The sequence below is a fragment of the Neoarius graeffei genome, chromosome 4 (assembly GCF_027579695.1).
Source record: "Neoarius graeffei isolate fNeoGra1 chromosome 4, fNeoGra1.pri, whole genome shotgun sequence".
NCBI classification, from domain to species: Eukaryota; Metazoa; Chordata; class Actinopteri; order Siluriformes; family Ariidae; genus Neoarius; species Neoarius graeffei.
In genome coordinates, this window is record NC_083572.1 from 100962722 (window position 1) to 100986539 (window position 23818).

Sequence of the window (23818 nt, forward strand, 5' to 3'; positions counted from 1 at the left end):
GCTACAGGGGTAGACTCGCTACGCGTGAGGAGAGTTGATTACATACGGGCATTGCATAATTTGCATCCTGGTATTTTGCGCTTCCAAAATGGCGAATATCAACAACAACAGAACTGCGTGTCTTCCAGTGTTGCCAGATTGGGCGGTTAAAGTGCATTTTGGCGGATTTGAACATATTTTGGGCTGGAAAACGTCAGCAGTATCTGACAACACTGGTGTCTTCATCCACGTTGTTTTCCCGGCACTTGGTGATGCCATGACAACCGGGAAAAGGAAGTACATTTTCACGCATGCGCATATTTCATTTCCGCATTATTACTATCGTATAGCACGGTCGCAAAAACTGCCGTGTGAACGCAAGTGGGGCTGCACCGGTGCTAACACGCTTCTCTCTAGTAAGCAGGTTTGTGACGTGTGAACGCGCCACAAAATTTACACCGGTGTAAGATATATCGCAACAAAATACATCAGTGCAGCATCGATACAAATATGTGCCGTGTGAACACTCCTTACAGTACAAAAAAAAAAAAAAGTACAAAGACGACATATCAAATGTTGAAACTGCAAAATTTCACTGGTTTTTTGGAAAAAAAAAAAATAATATATATATATATTATTATATATATTAATATATATATATATGCTCATTTTGAATTTGATCCCAGCAACACGTTTCAGAAAAGTTGGGACGGGGCAACAAAAGACTGAAAAAGTTGTGTAATGCTTAAAGAAAAAAAAAAAAAAAACTAATTTGGTTAATTGGCAACAGGTCAGTAACATGATTGGGTATAAAAAGAGCATCCCAGAGAAGCGGAGTCTCTCAGAAGTAAAGAAACAAACAGTGGAACGATTTAAGAATAACATTCCTCAAGGTAAAATTGCGAAGAATTTAGGGATCGCATCATCTATGGTCCATAATATCATTAAAAGATTCAGAGGATCTGGAGAAATCTCTGTATGCAAGAGACAAGGCTGAAAACTGACACTGGATGCCTGTGATCTTCAGGTCCTCATTAAAAGCAGACACGTGTCTGGAGTGGAAATCACTGTATGGGTTCAAGAACACTTCAGAAAACCATCGTCTATGAAAACGGTTCGTTACTGCATCCACAAATGCAAGTTAAAACCAGATATAAACAATATCCAGAAACACCGCCACCTTCTCTGGGCCTGAGCTCTTTTATGATGGACTGAGGCGAAGTGGAAAATTGTCCCGAGGTCTGAAAAGTAGAAATTCTTTTGAGAAATCATGGACACCACGTCCTCCAGGCTAAAGAGGAGCGGGACCATCCAGCTTGTTATCAGTACACAGTTCAAAAGCCAGCGTCTGTGATGGTACGATGGTGCATTAGTGCACATGACATGGGGAGCTTGTACATCTGGGAAGGCATCATTAATGCTGAATGATATATACACGTTTCAGAGCGATATGCTGCCATCCAGACAAAATCTTTTTCAGGGAAGGCCTTCCTTCTTTCAGCAAGACAACGCCAAACCGCTTTCTGCACATATTAAAAGTGCATGGCTCCGTAGTAAAAGAGTCCAGGTGCTAAACTGGCCTGCCTGCAGTCCAGACCTGTCTCGCATTTAAAACATTTGGTGCATTATGAAGCGCAAAATACGACAAAGGAGACCCCGAACTGTTGAGCAACTGAAATTGTAAAAATCAGGCAAGAATGGGACATTATTTCTCTTTCAAAACTACAGTAACTGGTCTCCTCAGTTCCCAAACGTTTACAGAGTGTTGGTAAAAGTCAAGGTGATGCAACAATTTTAAACATGCCCCTGTCCCAACTTTTTTGAAACGTGTTGCCGATATCAAATTCAAAATGAGCATAATTAAAAAAAAAAAAAAAACAATAAAATCATTGTTTCAACATTCGATATCGTCTTTGTACTATTTTCAATGATTTCCATGATTTGCAAATTATCACATTCTGTTTTTATTTACAGTTCTCCAGTGTCCCAACATTTTTGGGATTGGGGTTGTATAATTTAGTCCTGAATTCTGAGTTTGGGTTCGGTTCTGAATATGTGAATATCTCCCATCTCTGATTTTTAAAACACCGTCTCCTTTCTGAACTCTGAATAAATGCAGTTTACAGTTCTGGGTTCTCGATTAAGTTTACAAGTTCTGAAATACAGGTTATGGGTTATTGTGTTCTGAATTCTCCAGGTTCTGTATGAGGTTTGAGGTGCGTGCCGGGTTCTGGTTCTCACCTTGCTATTCTGTAAGAGGCGAGTCAGGTGCTCGAAACAGTTGCTGTTGAGGAAGATGGCCTGAAGAACGGGCCGGTCAGAACACTCAAACATGTCCTGGATTGTGTCTGATCCGGAGACAGAGAAGAAAGGAAGAGACGATGAAGGAATTAGGATGAAGGTGGGCAATACGAACCTGATGATCGCCCTGAGTAGCACACTTTCTCCACTCCACTCACCGAGCATGTTCACTTGCAGCGCCACCAACCGGCTCTCCCAATGGTGGGAACGGGGTGGGGCTGGGTGACCTTTGACCCCAGCCGTGTTGGGGTCGTAGTTGAGCAGTTTGAAGTAGCTGTCGAGCACGGTGCTGATCTCCACCTGTCTCTGATCTGAGCTGCTGGCCAGCAGGCTGTGCACCACCTCCCTCAGACAGCACAGAGTGAGCACCGCCTTCCGATCTGGGGCGGCTCCGTCCCAATCCTCTCCTTCCTCACCTTCCCCTATGCACTCACCAGCACCCAATACACCCAACAGCACCTCCATGGTGGCAGGAGAGATGGCCAGGAGAGCATTACGCTGTGGGGGCAAAAGTGGGAGAGGAAACACTAAGAGGTCATTAGAGAGCTCTGTGAGGCGACGCTTCCAGTGCTGTCTGAACTAATTATGAATTTAATAACGTCACATACGAGTGGCCAAATAAGCCCCGCCCACCCTGTTCTCCAACACAGGAACACCCCCTTATTGCACATCCCCACTCACTAGCGACCAATACAGAGTGATCCGAGCAACACAAAGGGCAGTGAAAAAATCACGCAATACTGATTTTTACTGTTGAGGATACCGTAGTGCAAAAGTAAACATCCCCACCTGTCCACCTGCAACTATGGATCCAAACAGGTGGAGGAGACAACACTTCAGACTGTCCTTCAGATGCTCACTCTCCTGAAAACACTCTGAACACACACACACACACACACACACACACACACACACACACACACACACACAAGTAATTAGTTACTGGGGCATCATGTTGTCTGTGCAAAGAAAAACCTGCAGTTAGATGTGCCCTCTGGAGCTGCACTTGTTCAATCAATGGCTTCTCTGTGTGTCCCAGCTGATAGACAGAAAGGTGGGACAATGATTTCTCTCACACACGCACGTACGTACACACACACACACACACACACACACACACACACACACAGGCTGCTTTGTGTAAGGGCTGAAACTTTATCAGCAGCTCAGTGCAGCTTGCAAATATGGCACACAAAGAACAGTTTCATCTAGAGAGAGAGAGAGAGAGAGAGAGAGAGAGAGAGAGAGAACTGTTCTATTATCGAACACTTGTCGAGTACAATGTGTTTAGATTGGCTGAGAACAGTACAGTGTGTTCTGATTGGCTGACAGCAATCAGGCTGTTCCAGAAGACAAATAAAAGAGACAGGGTCCAAATTTAGAACGTGATAGATGGTGCTGACTGAGGTTTGATGTTGGTGTTTCATGGCGTGTGGCAGAGTTTGATGCAGTTTGATGGCATTTGATGGTGTGAGGTGGCGTTTGGTGGCATTTGGCGTCTGATGGCGAGAGGTGGCGCCTGATGGGACGAGGTGCCGTCTGATGGCGCTTGATGGCGTGAGGTGCCGTCTGATGGCACATGATGGCGTGAGGTGCCGTCTGATGGCGTGAGGTGCCGTCTGATGCCGTGAGATGTCATCTGATGGCGCGAGATGGGGCGAGGTGCCGTCTGATGGCGCAAGGTGCCGTCTGATGGCGCGAGATGCCGTCTGATGGCGCATGATGGCGTGAGGTGCCGTCTGATGGCGCATGATGGCGTGAGGTGCCGTCTGATGGCGCATGATGGCGTGAGGTGCCGTCTGATGGCGCATGATGGCGTGAGGTGCCGTCTGATGGCGCGAGATGTCATCTGATGGCGCATGATGGGGCGAGGTGCCGTCTGATGGCGCAAGGTGCCGTCTGATGGCGCGAGATGCCGTCTGATGGTGCATGATGGCGCGAGGTGCCGTCTGATGGCGCATGATGGCGTGAGGTGCCGTCTGATGGCGCATGATGGCGTGAGGTGCCGTCTGATGGCGCATGATGGCGTGAGGTGCCGTCTGATGGCGCATGATGGCGTGAGGTGCCATCTGATGCCGCGAGATGTCATCTGATGGCGCATGATGGGGCGAGGTGCCGTCTGATGGCGCAAGGTGCCGTCTGATGGCGCGAGGTGCCGTCTGATGGCGCATGATGGCGTGAGGTGCCGTCTGATGGCGCATGATGGCGTGAGGTGCCATCTGATGCCGCGAGATGTCATCTGATGGCGCATGATGGGGCGAGGTGCCGTCTGATGGCGCAAGGTGCCGTCTGATGGCGCGAGATGCCGTCTGATGGCGCATGATGGCGCGAGGTGCCGTCTGATGGCGCGAGGTGCCGTCTGATGGCGCATGATGGCGCGAGGTGCCGTCTGATGGCGCATGATGGCGTGAGGTGCCGTCTGATGGCGCGAGATGTCATCTGATGGCGCGAGATGGGGCGAGGTGCCGTCTGATGGCGCAAGATGCCGTCTGATGGCGCATGATGGCGTGACGTGCCATCTGATGGGGCGAGGTGCCGTCTGATGGGGCGAGATGGCACGACAGGTGCCGTCTGATGGCGCATGATGCCGTTTGATGGCATTTGATAGTGAAAGGTGGCGTTTGGCGGCATTTGATGGCATATAATGGAGTTTGATGGCATTTGATGGTGTGAAGTTGCATTTGATGGTGTTGGATTGCATTTGATGGTGTTTAATGGTGTGAGGTATCGTCTGATGGCATTTGATAGTGAGAGGTGGTGTTTGATGATGTGAGGTGGCATTCGATGGTGTCTGTTGGTGTGCGGTGATGTTTTATGGAGAACAATGAAATGTGTTACTCACGGTAGAAAAAAGGAACAAATTCTACAGTTAGAGGAGCTGCTTTAAACTTCTGTCTGCTCTTCTCAACGGTGCTGATCTGCTGCCTACACACACACACACACACACACAGTATGAGATAAAAATCAACAATTACTGTTCCAATATTATTATTCAAAATCAACATTAAATGACTCAGTATGATGAGATCGGTGTGACCCTCCTGTTTGTTTAAACCAAACGGTACAGTATGAGCAGGACTGTCAGTCAGACATCAGAGAGACGTCAGTCACATCAACACACCACAGGTGGGATTTTTTGGAACAGAAGCAGGAAGAAAAAAAAAAAACCAACAACGAAAGCCACATTTTGTTTGGCACCAAACATGTCAGGTGTGGCTAATCAGTTTAATCTGTGTGTGTGTGTGTGTGTGTGTGTGTGTGTGTGTGTGTGTGTGTGTGTGTGTCTCAGATTACAGAACTGTTGGGGCAATTCGTGAAATAACAAAAACACAGGTGTGCTGGATTAGCACGAAGCACTAAAGCATACACTGTAATACAGAGGACACCTGTGCAGCACGATGGTCAGTAAACATGTGGGTTTCTGTGTTTGTGGAAAAAGATAAATGCCCGTGTTCACCATTATAACAGCCCGGAGCAGCGAGGAATCACGGGATAAGGGAGTCAACATTGTTGCCTTTCAAAATGTAGTGAAGAAATAATCCTGACTGACTGAGTTTGAGGAACGCGCCTTAAAATAAAGAGAGTTCTCATTCTGCTCTATGAACAGATTATAAACAAGGCAGTACAGTATGACATCACAAACCAAAATATATGCCGAAACACCTGATTGGTGAGTTTTACGTGTGTGTGTGTGTGTGTGTGTGTGTGTGTGTGTGTGTTTCGAGACTGTTACCCTCCATTTGCACTAATATAAAAAGAAAATCATTTATGAAATGTTCGTGTGGTGGAGGTTTATGGAGAACACTGGCGTGTGGTGGAGGTTTACGGAGAACGCCGGCGTGTGGTGGAGGTTTACGGAGAACGCCGGCGTGTGGTGGAGGTTTACGGAGAACGCCGGCGTGTGGTGGAGGTTTACGGAGAACGCTGGCGTGTGGTGGAGGTTTACAGAGAACGCCGGCGTGTGGTGGAGGTTTACGGAGAACGCCGGCGTGTGGTGGAGGTTTACGGAGAACGCCGGCGTGTGGTGGAGGTTTACAGAGAACGCCGGCGTGTGGTGGAGGTTTACGGAGAACGCCGGCGTGTGGTGGAGGTTTACGGAGAACGCCGGCGTGTGGTGGAGGTTTACGGAGAACGCCGGCGTGTGGTGGAGGTTTACGGAGAACGCCGGCGTGTGGTGGAGGTTTACGGAGAACGCCGGCGTGTGGTGGAGGTTTACGGAGAACGCCGGCGTGTGGTGGAGGTTTACGGAGAACGCCGGCGTGTGGTGGAGGTTTATGGAGAACGCCGGCGTGTGGTGAAGGTTTACGGAGAACACAGGCGTGTGGTGGAGGTTTACGGAGAACGCTGGCGTGTGGTGGAGGTTTACGGAGAACGCTGGCGTGTGGTGGAGGTTTACAGAGAACGCTGGCGTGTGGTGGAGGTTTACAGAGAACGCTGGCGTGTGGTGGAGGTTTACGGAGAACGCTGGCGTGTGGTGGAGGTTTACAGAGAACGCTGGCGTGTGGTGGAGGTTTACGGAGAACGCTGGCGTGTGGTGGAGGTTTACGGAGAACGCTGGCGTGTGGTGGAGGTTTACGGAGAACGCTGGCGTGTGGTGGAGGTTTACAGAGAACGCTGGCGTGTGGTGGAGGTTTACGGAGAACGCTGGCGTGTGGTGGAGGTGTACCCATGTATTCGGTGTCTCCAGTTGTGGTATGGATCATACAGACTCTCACAGAAAGCCAGTGCATGTCGCACAAACTCCTCAGCCTGTGTCTGATCAACCAGCTCTTTCTCTTTCGTCTTACTCTTCAGCTACAGAGAGACAGACAGGTTCATACAGTCACATTCACACACCTTTTCATGGATATACTTTGATTAGAAAGACAGAGACAGAGAGAGAGAGAGGGGGGGGGGTGCGAGACCGACCTGCTGGATGTAGAGCGTCGTCATGGTGATTATATGATTGATGTAGGAGCAGGTGCCGATTTCCTCCACATTAGACAGGTTCCTGTCGGAGACATCAGACACAACACATACACGCCAGTTCAGTGGAAAGATTTGTGTCATGTTTTGTGTGTGTGTGTGAGAGATGCAGACTGCTGCAGGATGACAGGTCATTAGTTCCAGCAGTCAGACGCATTTTCACGCCATGATCATAATTCACACACAAACAGCAGCTGGAGTGGAACATGAGTGTTTGTGGAGAAGACTCTGTGTGTGTGTGTGTGTGTGTGTGTGTGTGTGTGTGTGTGTGTGTGTGATGATGAGGTAATGGAACACTTCTGGCTTTCGAAATATTCAAGCAAAAATAGACAATTTCTCAGACAGAAATGACGTGTGTATATTTGCACTGACATTTTCATGAGGACTGTCTGTGCATTAAACGCTATTCTCCAAACACAAATCAGAAAAAGTCGAGACGGTGTGTTGAAATTGAAATTAACTCTCAAAACAATGATTTGGAAATAGTCTTTGACCTGTATTTCACTCAAAACAATACAACCGCACATTATTTGAGGTTTTACCTCATGAATTTTATTTTGGGGAAAAAAAAATTTTTTCTATTTAATTTCTTGCAACACATTTAAAAAAAAAAAAAGTTGGCACAGTAAAGCATTTACTAGTTTATATAATATTTCTGTTCTTTCTCACAACACGTACGGTAAAAGATGTTTAGGGACTGAAGACACCAAGTGATGGAGTGTTTCAGGTGTTATTTTGTCCCGTTCTTCCTGCAAACAGGTCTTAGGGTGTGGAACAGTACGGCGTCGTCACGATCGTATTTTTCATTTCGAAATTCTAGACAGAGAGGACACGCCCTCTTCTTCCACAGCCATGCCTTTGTAATGTGTGCAGAATGTGGTTTTGCATTGTCTTGTTGAAATCTCCCTGGAAAAGACGTCGTCTTGAAGGCAGCATACACTACCGTTCAAAAGTTTGGGGTCACTTTGAAATGTCCTTATTTTTGAAAGAAAAGCACTGTTCTTTTCAACGAAGGTCACTTTAAACTAATCAGAAATACACTCTATACATTGCTAATGTGGTAAATGACTATTCTAGCTGCAAATGTCTGGTTTTTGGTGCAATATCTCCATAGGTGTATAGAGGCCCATTTCCAGCAACTCTCACTCCAGTGTTCTAATGGTACAATGTGTTTGCTCATTGCCTCAGAAGGCTAATGGATGATTAGAAAACCCTTGTACAATCATGTTAGCACAGCTGAAAACAGTTGAGCTCTTTAGAGAAGCTATAAAACTGACCTTCCTTTGAGCAGATTGAGTTTCTGGAGCATCACATTTGTGGGGTCGATTAAATGCTCAAAATGGCCAGAAAAATGTCTTGACTATATTTTCTATTCATTTTACAACTTCTCATCTCATCTCATTATCTCTAGCCGCTTTATCCTTCTACAGGGTCGCAGGCAAGCTGGAGCCTATCCCAGCTGACTACGGGCGAAAGGCGGGGTACACCCTGGACAAGTCGCCAGGTCATCACAGGGCTGACACATAGACACAGACAACCATTCACACTCACATTCACACCTACGGTCAATTTAGAGTCACCAGTTAACCTAACCTGCATGTCTTTGGACTGTGGGGGAAACCGGAGCACCCGGAGGAAACCCACGCGGACACGGGGAGAACATGCAAACTCCACACAGAAAGGCCCTCGCCGGCCACGGGGCTCGAACCCGGACCTTCTTACTGTGAGGCGACAGCGCTAACCACTACACCACCGCGCCGCCCATTTTACAACTTATGGTGGTAAATAAAAGTGTGACTTTTCATGGAAAACACAAAATTGTCTGGGTGACCCCAAACTTTTGAACGGTAGTGTATGTTGCTCCAAAATCTCACTGTACTTCCCTGCATTAATGCTCCATCACAGAAGTGGAAGTTACCTTTGCCAAGGGCACTGACACAAACCCATACCAGGACACACCCTGGCTTTTGGACTTGTTCCTGGTAACAGTCTGGATGGTCCTTGTTGTCTTTGGTCTGGAGCACATGGTGTCCATTTCTTCCAACAAAAAGACCTGGAATATTGATTCATCTGACCACAATACACGTTTCCGCTGTGTGATGGTCCATCCCAGATACCTCCGAGTCCAGAGAAGTCAACGGCGCTTCTGAACATAGTTAACATAAGGCTTCCTTTCTTCACAGTAAAGTGAAGAAAGATCATGTGGCTAGATCAGCTACAGTGGCATGCAAAAGTTTGGGCACCCTTACTGAAAATGTCTGTTACTGTGAATAGTTAAGTGAGCAGAAGATGAACCGATCACCAAAAGGCATAAAGGTAAAGACGAGACATTTCTTTTCACCGTTTTCTGCAGGATTTGTGTATTATTTTTGTTTTGTACAACTGGCGAGTGAAAAAAAGAAAAGGAACACCATGAAAAAGTTTGGGCACCCCAATACATTTGAGTTCTCGGGTCACTTTTACCAAGGTTCCAGACCTTAATTATCTTATTGAGCTGTGGCTTGTTCAAATTCTTCGTTAGGAAAGGTCAGATGATGCAGATTTCAAAGCTGCATAAATTCTCTGACTCCTCAAACTTGTCCCTAAAATCAACAGCCATGGGCTCCTCTAAGCAACTCCCTCGCATTCTGAATAATAAAATAATTGATGCTCACAAAGCAGGAGAAGGCTACAAGAACACAGCAAAGTGTTTTCAGGTAGCTGTTTCCTCAGATTGTAATGTTATTAAGAAATGGCAGTTAACAGAAACAGTGGAGATCAAGGTGAGGTCTGGAAGATGAAGAAAACTTTCTGAAAGAACTGCTCGTTTGATTGCTAGAAAAGCAAATAAACCTGTTTGACTGCAAAAGACCTTCAGAAAGATTTAGCAGACCCTGGAGTGGTGGTGCACTGTTCTACTATGCAGCGACACCTGAACAAATATGACCTTCATGGGAGAGTCATCAGAAGAAAACCTTTCCTGCGTCCGAGCCACAAAATTCAGCGTGTGAAGTTTGCAAATGAACATCTAAATAAGCCTGATGCATTTTGGAAACAAGTCCTGTGAACTGATGAAATCAAAATAGAACTTTTTGGCCACAATGTGCAAAGGTATGCTTGGAGAAAAAAGGGGGCCAAATTCCAGGAAAAGAACACCTCTCCAACTCTGAAGCATGGGTATGGATCGATCATGCTTTGGGGTTGTGTTGCAGCCAGTGGCACAGGGCACATTTCATTGGTCGAGGGAAGCATGGATTCGAATAAATACCAGCAAATTCTGGAAGCAAACATCACACCATCTGTAAAAAAGTTGAAGTTAAAAAGAGGACGGGTCCTACAATAAGACGATGATCCAAAACGCACCTCAAAATCTACAATGGAATACCTCAAGAGCCACAAGCTGAAGGTTTTGCCCGGGCCCTCACAGTCCCCTGACCTAAACATCATTGAAAATCTGTGGAGAGATCTCAAAAGAGCAGTGCATGCAAGACAGCTCAAGAAACTTGTCGAACTGGAAGCCTTTTGCAAGGACAAATGTGTGAAAATCCCCCAGGTAAGAACTGAAAGATTATTAGCTGGCTAGAAAAAGTGTTTACAAGCTGTGATACTTGCCAAAGGGGGTGTTACTAGGTACTAACCATGCAGGGTGGCCAAACTTTTGCTTCAGGTCCTTTTCCTTTGTCATTTTGAAAATGTAAAAGATGAAAATAAAATTGTTTTTGCTTGAAATATAAAAGGAATGAGTCATTAACTGTATGCCTTTTGGAGATCATTTCATCTTCAACTTGCTTAACTGTACACAGTAACAGCAATTTTGACCAGGGGTGCCCAAACTTTTGCATACCACCGTATAGATCAGTGGTGTTCAAATTGATCCATAAAGGGCCGTGTGGCTGCAGGTTTTCATTCCAGCCATGCAGCAGCACACCTGACTTGGCTCATTCAATCAACTGAACTGTCTTCACACAGTCAAATACTTGCAGCCACACCCACCCTTGATTAAAGGGTGGGTGTGTCAGTTGATTGAATAAGCCAAATCAGGGTGCTGCTGCATGGCTGGAATGAAAACCTGCAGCCACACGGCCCTTTATGGATCAATTTGAACACCCCTGGTATAGATGAATGACTGTTCTTGATGCAGCGCCATCTGAGGGATCGGAGATCGTGGGTGTTCAGCTTAGGCTTGTGCCCTTGCCCTTTATGCACTAAATTCCTCCAGAGTCCTTGAATCGTTAAATGATATTCTGCAGCGTAGAGGGTGAAATATCCAAATCCCTTCATATCTTTCTTTGAGGAAATTGTTTTTAAACCTTTCAATAATTCTCTTGCAGATTTCTTGACAAACTGGAGATCCTCAGCCGTCTTCGCTCCTCTAAAACTCGGCTTTTCCTGGATACCGATTTGGTACCAAATTATGATTGCAGTCGGCTGTTGACATCACCGGTTTCAAATCACATCATTATCATTCTTTAATTGTTTAACCTCATTACTTGCCGTCATGCATTATTGCCCCCGTCCCACTTTTTTTTGGAACAAGCCTGAAACATATGAATGGATGGATATTAACAAATGAAATGAACATGAAATATCTTCGGTTCATTCTGTCTGCAATGAAATACAAGTCCAAGTAAATTTAGAAAAATCACTTTTTTTTGGCGCGTTTTCCATACCGTCCCAACTTTTTCTGATTTGGGATTGTGTGTAATTCTGTAAATAATTTAGATGCTTAAAAATAAATAAATAAATAAATAAATAAATTTACATACCTTCCTGCATGCATCGATACAAGACTTAAACATTAATGCTAAACGGCCTTTAGATTTCATAAAATCTGTGAAATTTACACTACCGTTCAAAAGTTTGGGGTCACCCAGACAATTTTGTGTTTTCCATGAAAAGTCACACTTTTATTTACCACCATAAGTTGTAAAATGAATAGAAAATATAGTCAAGACATTTTTCTGGCCATTTTGAGCATTTAATCGACCCCACAAATGTGATGCTCCAGAAACTCAATCTGCTCAAAGGAAGGTCAGTTTTATAGCTTCTCTAAAGAGCTAAACTGTTTTCAGCTGTGCTAACATGATTGTACAAGGGTTTTCTAATCATCCATTAGCCTTCTGAGGCAATGAGCAAACACATTGTACCATTAGAACACTGGAGTGAGAGTTGCTGGAAATGGGCCTCTATACACCTATGGAGATATTGCACCAAAAACCAGACATTTGCAGCTAGAATAGTCATTTACCACATTAGCAATGTATAGAGTGGATTTCTGATTAGTTTAAAGTGATCTTCATTGAAAAGAACAGTGCTTTTCTTTCAAAAATAAGGACATTTCAAAGTGACCCCAAACTTTTGAACGGTAGTGTAGCTCCCTCTGAAATTCGGTGTTTGTGATAGATGTTTATTTCTGTAATATCTCACAAAATATCAGGTCGTTCTGTGGCTGGGAAGTTATTTAATTTGAGGGGATTAAAGCAAATAATGTACATGCAATCACTTGTTTTATGCAGTCAAGCAGACAGAGGAAGTCCATGTGTGTGTGTGTGTGTGTGTGTGTGTGTGTGTGTGTGTGCGCGCATGCGCAGGTTTACCTTTCAGCGTGCAGTGACTGACAGTTCCATCATTCTGTCACTAAACAAACAGCTGATCACACCGAGGTGCTCGCTGAGCGCTGATATTTATTAGTTTGGTCCTGCGTTTCCTTTCTTTCATATATAACATAATGTCTTTTATTTTTTTCGCGGTCCGGTTTCCATCAAATCCTGCGCTCTGATTGGCTGGCGAGCAGGTCCGTATCCTACGGTACAGACCCCGGTTACGGACCTCTGGCGACTCGCTCGTTCACAACAATAAACACAGTAGTAATTTTTGTCAACATTTATCTTTTTTTTTAATAAGATTATCAAAAATCTTATAAATTTTTGCCAGCATTTCTCAGGAGAATAGCATTAATTTTACAGCACGGACAGCGATAACGACAGTCTTCACAGCGAAAGCGAGTTTTACTACCCTGAGGAAGAAGAAATAAAAGAAAACATTTCAGGAGAAAGCTAAAAACCTCTAACTGTTGCTAACGCAGAGCAAAAACATGGCTGAATCCTGAATGACTCAATTTTGTATAAATAGGGGACTACATAGGCAGCAAAATGTAGTTTTTTTTTTCCTGCCATGGAAGTGCACTTGTATACCGAGGAGGAAGCCATTTGCATTACAGCCGTGAATGAGGATTCAAAATGGCGGCTCGGCTCGGTTTTCCCTTTCGGGCGCTCTCGTTTTCTGTTAGAATTTGGTAAAGAAAAAAATTAATATATTAATTACCAGCTTAAGGTCGGTCCGTATGGTGAAATACCGTGACCTCGGCCTTGAATACTGACCTCGGCCCAGAGGGCCTCGCTCAATACTTTCAAGACCTCGGTCACGGTATTTCACAATACAGACCTCCCAGCTGGTAAATAACGTACATTTCTTCTCACTTTCTTTCCGTTACTGTAGTCGGTCTTTCATGTTTCATTCGCACACTCACGTCCTTGGTTTTTCTCTCCTGTTTCAAATTTGTATCCCACAATGCCCTGCGTGAACGGGGAAAGCCCACCACGTCATGTATGGCGTAGTATCTTGAATTGGGTCATGGTGAAGCAGGAAAAAATAGCGGAAGAGAATTTAGGGCCACATGGCTTTAAATTCATTAATCATTCTATTTTTTTTTAAACTAACAAAACTGGAAGTCTGTGGTTCGAATTCATTAGCTTTCGGTCACTAAACAAAAATAACTGGGTGTCGGGAAAATTCTTTTTATGACCTACACTTGAAAAATCTGAAGGGCAGTCTAGCTTTTAACATGTTTTTAGGGGTTTTTTTGTTTGCCACATAAGTCCATAAATGTTCCATGTGTTATTTCGTCGATTCGAGGTCTTCAATATCGTTCTACAAATGTCGGAAATACAAAATACAGAAAACCTGATGAGCGACTTGGTGCGTCTAAACTTTTTGACAGCCATTTTATTTTTTATACATACAGCATTTTTTTGAACACATATTTTTTATTTGGATCAAATATAAAAAAAAAAAAGCAAGGGCTCCATGAAAGTCTTGACCTTCTGACAGGTGATCAGTGTATTTAATGATGGTTAGTGTGAGTCACATGATCATATAGCTTCAGTTATACACTGAAAGCCAAAATAGCAAGTGTGTGTGTGTGTGTGTGTGTGTGTGTGTGTGTGTGTGTGTGTGTGTGTTTAAGAGCACAGCATGCTCACAGCAGGTGTGCAAAAGGTGGAAAGCACCAGTGACTCCAGCGACGTTAATTATTAATACAGAGAAAAAGCAGTACTCTCCGACTTTAGATCACATTCATTCACTTGGCACTGAGGCATGCTGGGAAATCATCCACCATCCATAAAACAGTTCCCTGACAGACTAACAGTTATTCCATGAAATCGAGTCGTACATGAGCTGATAGCTGACAAGGTGCGTAGCACTGAGTCGGCTGTAATCCATGTACGATGAGATCGAGGGGAATAACTTTTATTCTAGCCACATTCACTGGATTTTCAGAAACGGAGCATTGTTATTTTTTGCAAATTCGAGAAATAAAAACTTTATACAAAACGTCCGACAAAATAATTTCTGCTTAGAATGTAAACGAACCGGCGAAATGACAGTCGCAATTTGTGAAAAAAATATGATAATTACTGAAAAAAAAACCTAAAGTTCTTACCATCAAATACTTTCATTCCATTTTTTGCTGCTTTTTTTAAAATATTTTTTGGTGTTTTGTTTTTCAAGGAGAGTTTTTATCTCGTCCTCGGCTGGTTCAGCAACACGCGCCACCATTTTGTTTTTCTCTCCTCACGGTATAGAGATCTTGCAGTCACGTGACCGGAAAGTACACAACCGCCATCTTGTCGGTCAAAAACACCGCTGAATACTGCTGCACTCGTGTACAGAATGGATCAATTTCAACCGACGGACTACACGGCTCATTTTTCTAATGAACAGATAACTAGATATATGTCTAAAATAAACAATCTACAGATTTGTGACCCTTATGGCTTTCCGGACGGAGTTTTCACGACCGGATTTTGAACTGCCAGCGGAATACCCGGACGTGTATGATTACCTCATCAACTTTCCCTCGCTGTTCAGTGGTGAAGCACTGCGTGCTTATAAATCTCTGGACAGTTATCTCTACAGAAATTCAGGATTTGTCAGCGACTCAGATGTGGCATCTTGTAAACAAGAATCCTCATTGGATGGGTAAGTCACTTAAGTATTGAGTATAGCACTGACCAGCCGATTATAGAATAGAATAAGGTAATTCCAGCTGTAATTCCAAATCGTCCGTCTTGTTTACATGGATCTGGCGTTGGAGAGGTAGAGGCTTGGCAGTGGAGATTTCAGTAGCTGTTTTCTGAGCTTAGTCAACAGGCCGGCTCTGCCTGCAGCCTCGCTTTTGCTTCTGCTCCCGGCGCCGCCTCCTTCGCTTTGCTTCTGATAACAATCCACGGAGACCCCGCTGGTCTCGCTATCTCGTCCGGAATGTTTTTTTTTTTTTTTTCTCATCCGGAATGTTGTGCATGCGATGGAAATCGCTACAAACCGTCATTTTCTGCTGGAAACCAATGTCCAGTAAGTCCATACGGTTTTAGTGGATATTGAAGTCCGGTACAGACGAACAACGCGCAAAAATACACACAAAAAACATAAAAACCGTGCACAGGTAGGGAGAGCTTGTAGCCGCAGCCGTTGTAGTAGAATTGTATATAGTAGGGTTTTCCAGAAGAAAAGGCAGAAGTAGAAGCAGAAGTAGAAGGCGGAATATGGCGTTTGACCGACAAGATGGCGTCTGTCACAATCTGGATCGGCTGTGACGTCACATGCAAGTGCTCCATATGAGCTGATATCCTAGTAGTCGAGTAGCCAATCAGAGCGCGCGATTGCTCATATCTAGTGAATGTGGATAGAAAAATATGCTTTTAGATTTTTTTATATTTCATCGTGTCAACTGCATTCGTGCATCAAAAAAACAATTTTTTTTTAAAATCTGTTTATCCAGATCGTCCATCATACGAGTCCCAGTGCAAGTCGTTATGATTAGACCGCGTGCATTAAAGGAGAACTGAAATCATTTTTAAACTTGCTTTATTGCTTAATTAACGTGTTATTCGATTACGTTTTCGGTTTTAGTAACCTTACATCGCTGAATTTAGTGCGTTTGGTCCACAGCAGGCGTCGCTTATCCGTGCGATCTTCACGAGACTTGTGCGAGACTTCCAAACGTGAAGAAGTGTCGGCGCCGCCATTTTGAAAACTGTTTTCCAAACGAAGTACTGCACAAAAACGAGTTTAAATGACGATTACTGACGACTTTTTTCAAACTTTCCTGATTGCCGTCAAAACAAACAAAACTTCCATTTTCGAATTAATTCAACAAAGTGTAAATTCAATATCATAGTCGCCACTGAAGTCCACTCCATCCTTGTTTACCGTCAATGGATCGGTCACTCGTCAAACAGTCCGCCAGAATCCGAGTAGGGAATGGCTGAGCGGAGCTGTCAGTCAAACACAAGTTAGCCAATGGGAATGCATTCCTGGACAGCCCACCCACACGTGAAGTTTGTGCCAAAACTGCAAGCAAAAAGTCAGGGAGCGCAAACGAGAAAGCTGGAATCGCAACCAAAATAAATTACGTCAAACAAAACTGAGAAAGACGTGGAACAAAAATAAAAGGTTTCTGAAGAGTAATAGACTGATATTTTGCACGATTACACGAATAATTTGTTTGCCAGTCTAAAAAAAAAAAAAGACTTTTTTTTCCCTTTTTTTGTATTTTGATTTGTCGTTTTTGTTTGATATTTTAAAAGTATTGTACGAACATTTCGGCACAAAATTGATTCCATAAATTGTCTGGGTGACCCCAAACTTTTGAACGGTAGTGTATTCCAGAGCATATTTCAAGAACTTGCTATAGCAGCGACAAAATAGCGATCGAAAATGCGTTCCAATATCTAATAAAATGAAAGAAATAGAATTCTGATGATAAAAAATTTGCCTTCAGTTCTCCTTTAATATAAACCTGTGACTGGCAGCTACACTATTATCACTGCTGTTGTTAAAGAACATTAACACCTTCTGACCGATCAGAATGGAGTCTTCAGCGGCACTGTGGTGTAATTAGAAGTAATACAGTCGTCTAAACCTTCAGCCTGACCTTTCAGGCTTCAGATCTTCTAACGTGACACAGTATTATTATCTCGACTTATATTAATATTAATAATAATGATGACGACGCTGATGATGTGAATGTAAGCCATGAGCCACAAAGGACAGGAAGAAGTGTAAATGTCACAGCCTTTGCAGTGAAGTTGACCTTTGCAGCCACGTTTTTGTGCTCCTGTAGTCCGCGACCCACTTCACGGCGAGAATGTGATATTTATTCAAAGAATAAACATTTATTCATTACCCCGTTAGTCTTGTTGTATACATCTGAAGTCACCTCTCTGCAATTCTGGAGCGTGTATAATTGGATTTGCGTGTGAGTATACATGAGTGTGTGTGTCACCTGCAGACGATGATGAGGAACTTGAGGAGCAGCAGAGCGAGGTGCTGCTGTTCCTGCTCAAGTCCTACTGAAGCTTTCTGAACACACTGCAGCAGCTGCACACGTAAAACCTGCAGGATGTTATCGGGGAGCAGAGACAGGACCGGAGGCACCTCCTCCACCCTACACACACACACACACACACACACACACACACACACACACAAAATGTGCCATCATGCATGTCTAAAGTACACACACACAAACAAGAAGCAACCAAAACAACCTGGAACTCATTTCGAGGTTTTAGAACGCTGGGGGGGCGGGCGGGGGGGGGGGGGGGGGGGGGGATACTTATTCCATCACAACATTCACATATTTAACTGATAAATATTATGGGCTGTGTGTTACAGGGGCATTTATATATGAGCACCTGCTCATCCATGCAGTTATCCGATCACCTGATCATGTAACTGATGTGCAGTGAAGCTAATGATGTAGATGCAGGTCAAAAAGATGGAGGTCGTGCTCCATGACGGCGTGTTACAGCCAAAAACACGCACAAATGGAGCTGAGGGAGCATTCAGGGGGGATTCAGAAATGTCCAAGATTAAACTCGGAGATTTCTGGGGGGAAAAAATTAATTTAAAAAATAAAATTGAAATAAATAAATAAATAAATAAATAAATAAATAAATTTTTGACAAAAATGTAAAAAATAAAATAAAATAAAAAGAGAAAATAACCCCCATCAGATACTATCAGAGATTATAAACTCATAAATCTGCCAAACAAACAAACTCAACTTCCAAGATTAAGTAGTCACAAATCTATGACTGGGGGGCTGAATGCATGAATGAATGAATGAATGAATGAATGAATGAAAAAAATTAATTAAAAAAAAAAAACACACAACCCCCCCACACGCTTCCCTGCTTCCTGGCTGCAGTGCATTCTGGGTCATGTCGAAGAAAATCTCCTCGCACTTTATTCTTTTACACTGCACGACTGAGGAGGAAAGATGGCGTTCCAAATTTAAAAAAAGAAAAAAATTTTCCCCTCATCAATTTGCGACATTTTAATCTCAGTGTCTGAGGTTTTTCTCTCTTTTTTTTCGTCTTGTAAATTTATGACTTTAAAGGAACAGTCCACCGTACTTCCATAATGAAATATGCTCTTATCTGAATTGAGACGAGCTGCTCCGTACCTGTCCGAGCTTTGCGCGACCTCCCAGTCAGTCAGACGCAGTCAGACGCGCTGTCACTCCCGTTAGCAATGTAGCTAGGCTCAGCATGGCCAACGGTATTTTTTGGGGCTGTAGTTAGATGCGACCAAACTCTTCCGCGTTTTTCCTGTTTACATAGGTTTATATGACCAGTGATATGAAACAAGTTCAGTTACACAAATTGAAACGTGGCGATTTTCTATGCTATGGAAAGTCCGCACTATAATGACAGGCGTACTAACACCTTCGGCAGCGCATTGATATGGAGCTCAGATATCAATGCGCTGTCGAAGCGCGCAGAAGGTGTTAGTACGCCTGTCATTATAGTGCGGACTTTCCATAGCATAGAAAATCGCCACGTTTCAATTTGTGTAACTGAACTTGTTTCATGTCACTGGTCATATAAACCTATGTAAACAGGAAAAACGTGGAAGAGTTTGGTTGCATCTAACTACAGCCCCAAAAAATACCGTTGGCCATACTGAGCCTAGCTACACTGCTAACAGGAGTGACAGCGCGTCTGACTGACTGGGAGGTCGCGCAAAGCTCGGAGAGGTACGGAGCAGCTCGTCTCAATTCAGATAAGAGCATATTTCATTATGGAAGTACGGTGGACTGTTCCTTTAAGCTTGTAATTTCTAAACTTCGCTTAAGCTTGGTTTTTCTTGCAAGTTTCTGACTTTTTAAATCTCAGGATTTCGAAGATTTTTTTTCTCGTAAAATTTGTGACTTTCAAGTGCATATCACGGGTAAATTCAGGAGCAAGATCAATGCAGTTCTCCTATTTTACTGTATATTAAACTTTGGGCGGCACGGTGGTGTAGTGGTTAGCGCTGTCGCCTCACAGCAAGAAGGTCCGGGTTCGAGCCCCGGGGCCGGCGAGGGCCTTTCTGTGTGGAGTTTGCATGTTCTCCCCGTGTCCGCGTGGGTTTCCTCCGGGTGCTCCGGTTTCCCCCACAGTCCAAAGACATGCAGGTTAGGTTAACTGGTGACTCTAAATTGAGCGTAGGTGTGAATGTGAGTGTGAATGGTTGTCTGTGTCTGTGTGTCAGCCCTGTGATGACCTGGCGACTTGTCCAGGGTGTACCCCGCCTTTCGCCCGTAGTCAGCTGGGATAGGCTCCAGCTTGCCTGCGACCCTGTAGAAGGATAAAGCGGCTAGAGATAATGAGATGAGATGAGACCTTGCGCAATACCAGAAAAATTCAGTTGAAATCGAGCCATTTGAGGCGAATTGGTCCGCCTCTGAAAAAACTTGGCATTTGGATTTCCCGGCAAACATTGATTTTCGTGTCGTCGCGTGCGGGACGCCTCCTTCTGAATCCTACGTCAGCGCTGGTTTGTTTATGAGAAACCGACCTGGTGGTTTTCTGCAAATTTCTTCAACATTATTGCGTAATTATTAAAATGGTTAACAGATGTATCGTAGGAGGGTGTAGCAACACCAATCTTGATGGGATTAGTGCTCATCGTTTTCCAAAAGACCGGACAATGAGAGAGAAATGGGAGCGCTTGGTCTACACAGGCTGTGCACTGAAACCGTGCAAAGCTCTCGCAGCCTGCTGGCGCTTCCGCATGTGACGTCACGAATCTGGCTCCAGACTCCCTTGGGATTTTTCCAGACGTGTTTTGTTATTTTATTTTTTTCTGCTGTAGACAGATGGCCTTGTGCAAAATTATCCTTCTGGATGAGTGTGTAAAGGGACATACTGTCATATTAAAAAAAAAAAATCCATGAAATTGGTCCAGAATATGCCCTTTAATCTTGGAGGTTTTTTTTTTTACTCATAAATCTGTCTGAAATTTTAACCTCAAAATTTCTGATCCCCCCCTTCACAAATGCATGACATTGCTATCTCAGAGAATATCAGAGCCCCTTCAAAAAATACATTTCCGACTTTAAGCTCAGAAATTCTGAGTTTATTTTCCTTGGAATATTATCCCCCTCCCGGAGTTGTAATATTTATTTATTGTTTTACATACGTCATCGTACTGTTCCCATCAAACACCATACAGAGGGGAAAAAAATAAATAAATAAGGGATTGAAACGGGACAGGAAAAACACCAGCATCCAGTTTTAACTGTCCAGGTTCGATGATCCTGTGCTCGCTGTAGCCTCAGGTTCCTAGCGGAGTGGAAACGGACATGATCGTCTGCTGTAGTCTGAAGGTTTGATGTGTTCCGAGTTGCTTTTCTGCTCACCACGGTTGCAAAGAGTCGTTATTTAGACTACCAAAGCAAAGTGTTTCTTCCTGAAGAACTGGATTTTTGTTTCTTTCTTTTCTTAGCATTCTGTACAAACCATTGTGTTTACAGTGGTGCTTGAAAGTTTGTGAACCCTTTAGAATTTTCTGTATTTCTTCATAAATATGACCGAAAACATCATCAGTGTTTCACACAAGTCCTAAAAGTAGATAAAGAGAACCCAGTTAAACAAATGAGACAAAAATATTATACTTGGTCATTTATTTATTGAGGAAAATGATCCAATATTACATATCTGTGAGTGGCAAAAGTATGTGAACCTTTGCTTTCAGTATCTGGTGTGACCCCCTTGTGCAGCAATAACTGCAACTAAACGTTTCCGGTAACTGTTGATCAGTCCTGCACACCAGCTTGGAGGAATTTTAGCCCGTTCCTCCGTACAGAACAGCTTCAACTCTGGGATGTTGGTGGGTTTCCTCACATGAACTGCTCGCTTCAGGTCCTTCCACAACATTTCGATTGGATTAAGGTCAGGACTTTGACTTGGCCATTCCAAAACATTACCTTTATTCTTCTTTAACCATTCTTTGGTAGAACGACTTGTGTGCTTAGGGTCGTTGTCTTGCTGCATGACCCACCTTCTCTTGAGATTCAGTTCATGGACAGATGTCCTGACATTTTCCTTTAGAATTTGCTGGTATAATTCAGAATTCATTGCTCCATCAATGGTGGCAAGCCGTCCTGGCCCAGATGTAGCAAAACAGGCCCAAACCATGATACTACCACCACCATGTTTCACAGATGGGATAAGGTTCTTATGCTGGAATGCAGTGTTTTCCTTTCTCCAAACATAACGGTTCTCATTTAAACCAAAAAGTTCTATTTTGGTCTCATCCGTCCACAAAACATTTTTCCAATTGCCTTCTGGCTTGTCCACATGATCTTTAGCAAACTGCAGATGAGCAGTAATGTTGTTTTTGGAGATCAGTGGCTTTCTCCTTGCAACCCTGCCATGCACACCATTGTTGTTCAGTGTTCTCCTGATGGTGGACTCATGAACATTAACATTAGCCAATGTGAGAGAGGCCTTCAGTTGCTTAGAAGTTACCCTGGGGTTCTTTGTGACCTCGCCGACTATTACACACCTTGCTCTTGGAGTGATCTTTGTTGGTCGACCACTCCTGGGGAGGGTAACAATGGTCTTGAATTTCCTCCATTTGTACACAATCTGTCTGACTGTGGATTGGTGGAGTCCAAACTCTTTAGAGATGGTTTTGTAACCTTTTCCAGCCTGATGAGCATCAACAACGCTTTTTCTGAGGTCCTCAGAAATCTCCTTTGCTTGTGCCATGATACACTTCCACAAACGTGTTGTGAAGATCAGACTTTGATAGATCCCTCTTCTTTAAATAAAACAGGGTGCCCACTCACACCTGACTGTCATCTCATTGATTGAAAACACCTGACTCTAATTTCACCTTCAAACTAACTGCTAATACTAGATGTTCACATACTTTTGCCACTCACAGATATGTAATATTGGATCATTTTCCTCCATAAATAAATGACCGAGTATAATACTTTTGTCTCATTTGTTTAACTGGGTTCTCTTTATCTACTTTTAGGACTTGTGTGAAAATCTGATGATGTTTTCGGTCATATTTATGCAGAAATATAGAAAATTCTAAAGGGTTCACAAACTTTCAAGCACCACTATAATTTAAAAAAAAAAAAAATCAATCCCAAGACATCAGCAGTTTCTGAAAACCTCAAACTGACCCCAGCAACCATTCCACCGTCACGGAGATCACGACTGGTTTCTTCCTTACTCTGCTGCCACATGATTGGCTAACTGGAGAATTACATGAATGAGCAGGTTTCCAGGTGTTCCTATTAAAGTGGTCAGTGTACAGTATAATTCCAGTTGGAGATTAATTCGGACGATTGAGGAACTCTGGACGAGTTTATAGTCTACAGCATTTCTGGTTGGGAAAAAAAAAAAAAACATCAATCTTCACTCCAGACACGCACCGCTGTAGCTGTATGTTGAGAAATGGACAGATCGAGTCCAAATATCTGATTTCGGAAAACAGAAGGCGTTTAGCCGTGCAGTTTGTGGAGATGAACTCCAGCCCGAGCGGTCTGTGAGGAGTCGGGGAAAGCGTGGAAACCCTGAGCTCAGCGGCTGCTTTTATCCACAGCGGCTGTATTTTATTCGTCATGTGATTAGACGGCGTGTACAGTACGAGCACTCGGATACAGGACGTGTGGTACTAAAGCGATGATGTCGTGTACGTACTGTAACGGAGCGTACAGCTATGACGTCGCGCGCTGGCTCGGGCATGATGGGAAGACAGCGGGAGAGGTTGTGAATGTGATGTAGAAAGGGAGGTGTGGCGATGGTGTGATGTTTTGGGGAAACTCCGCCTCTCCACAGCGCAGCGGTCTGAGGATAAAGTGCGCAATCTATTCGAAATGAAAAAGGGAATTTAACAGCGATTTACTTTTGTGCTTTTAAAACGAACCAAATGTGAACACTTAAAAAAAAAAAACGCTCTCCCTCCCTCTCCCTCTCTTTTGCGCCCTCTCTCACTCTCTCTCCCCCTCACTCTTTTCCTC

The 23818-nt window shown here is 43.8% G+C and overlaps 1 protein-coding gene across 2 annotated transcripts in view; it reads right to left on the minus strand.

Annotated features, from left to right (window-relative positions):
- The window catches only part of nbeal1 (neurobeachin-like 1), a 176409-nt gene that overhangs the window by 86548 nt on the left and 66043 nt on the right, over positions 1–23818 (minus strand). For both annotated transcript variants that reach the window (XM_060920052.1, XM_060920051.1), the window contains exons 4-10: positions 17792–17953; positions 7189–7270; positions 6947–7074; positions 5123–5205; positions 3070–3155; positions 2439–2778; positions 2221–2327 (exon numbers count right to left, since the gene is read on the minus strand). In XM_060920052.1, coding sequence (XP_060776035.1) covers positions 2221–2327; positions 2439–2778; positions 3070–3155; positions 5123–5205; positions 6947–7074; positions 7189–7270; positions 17792–17953 — 988 coding nt within the window. The remainder of the gene's footprint in view (positions 1–2220; positions 2328–2438; positions 2779–3069; positions 3156–5122; positions 5206–6946; positions 7075–7188; positions 7271–17791; positions 17954–23818) is intronic.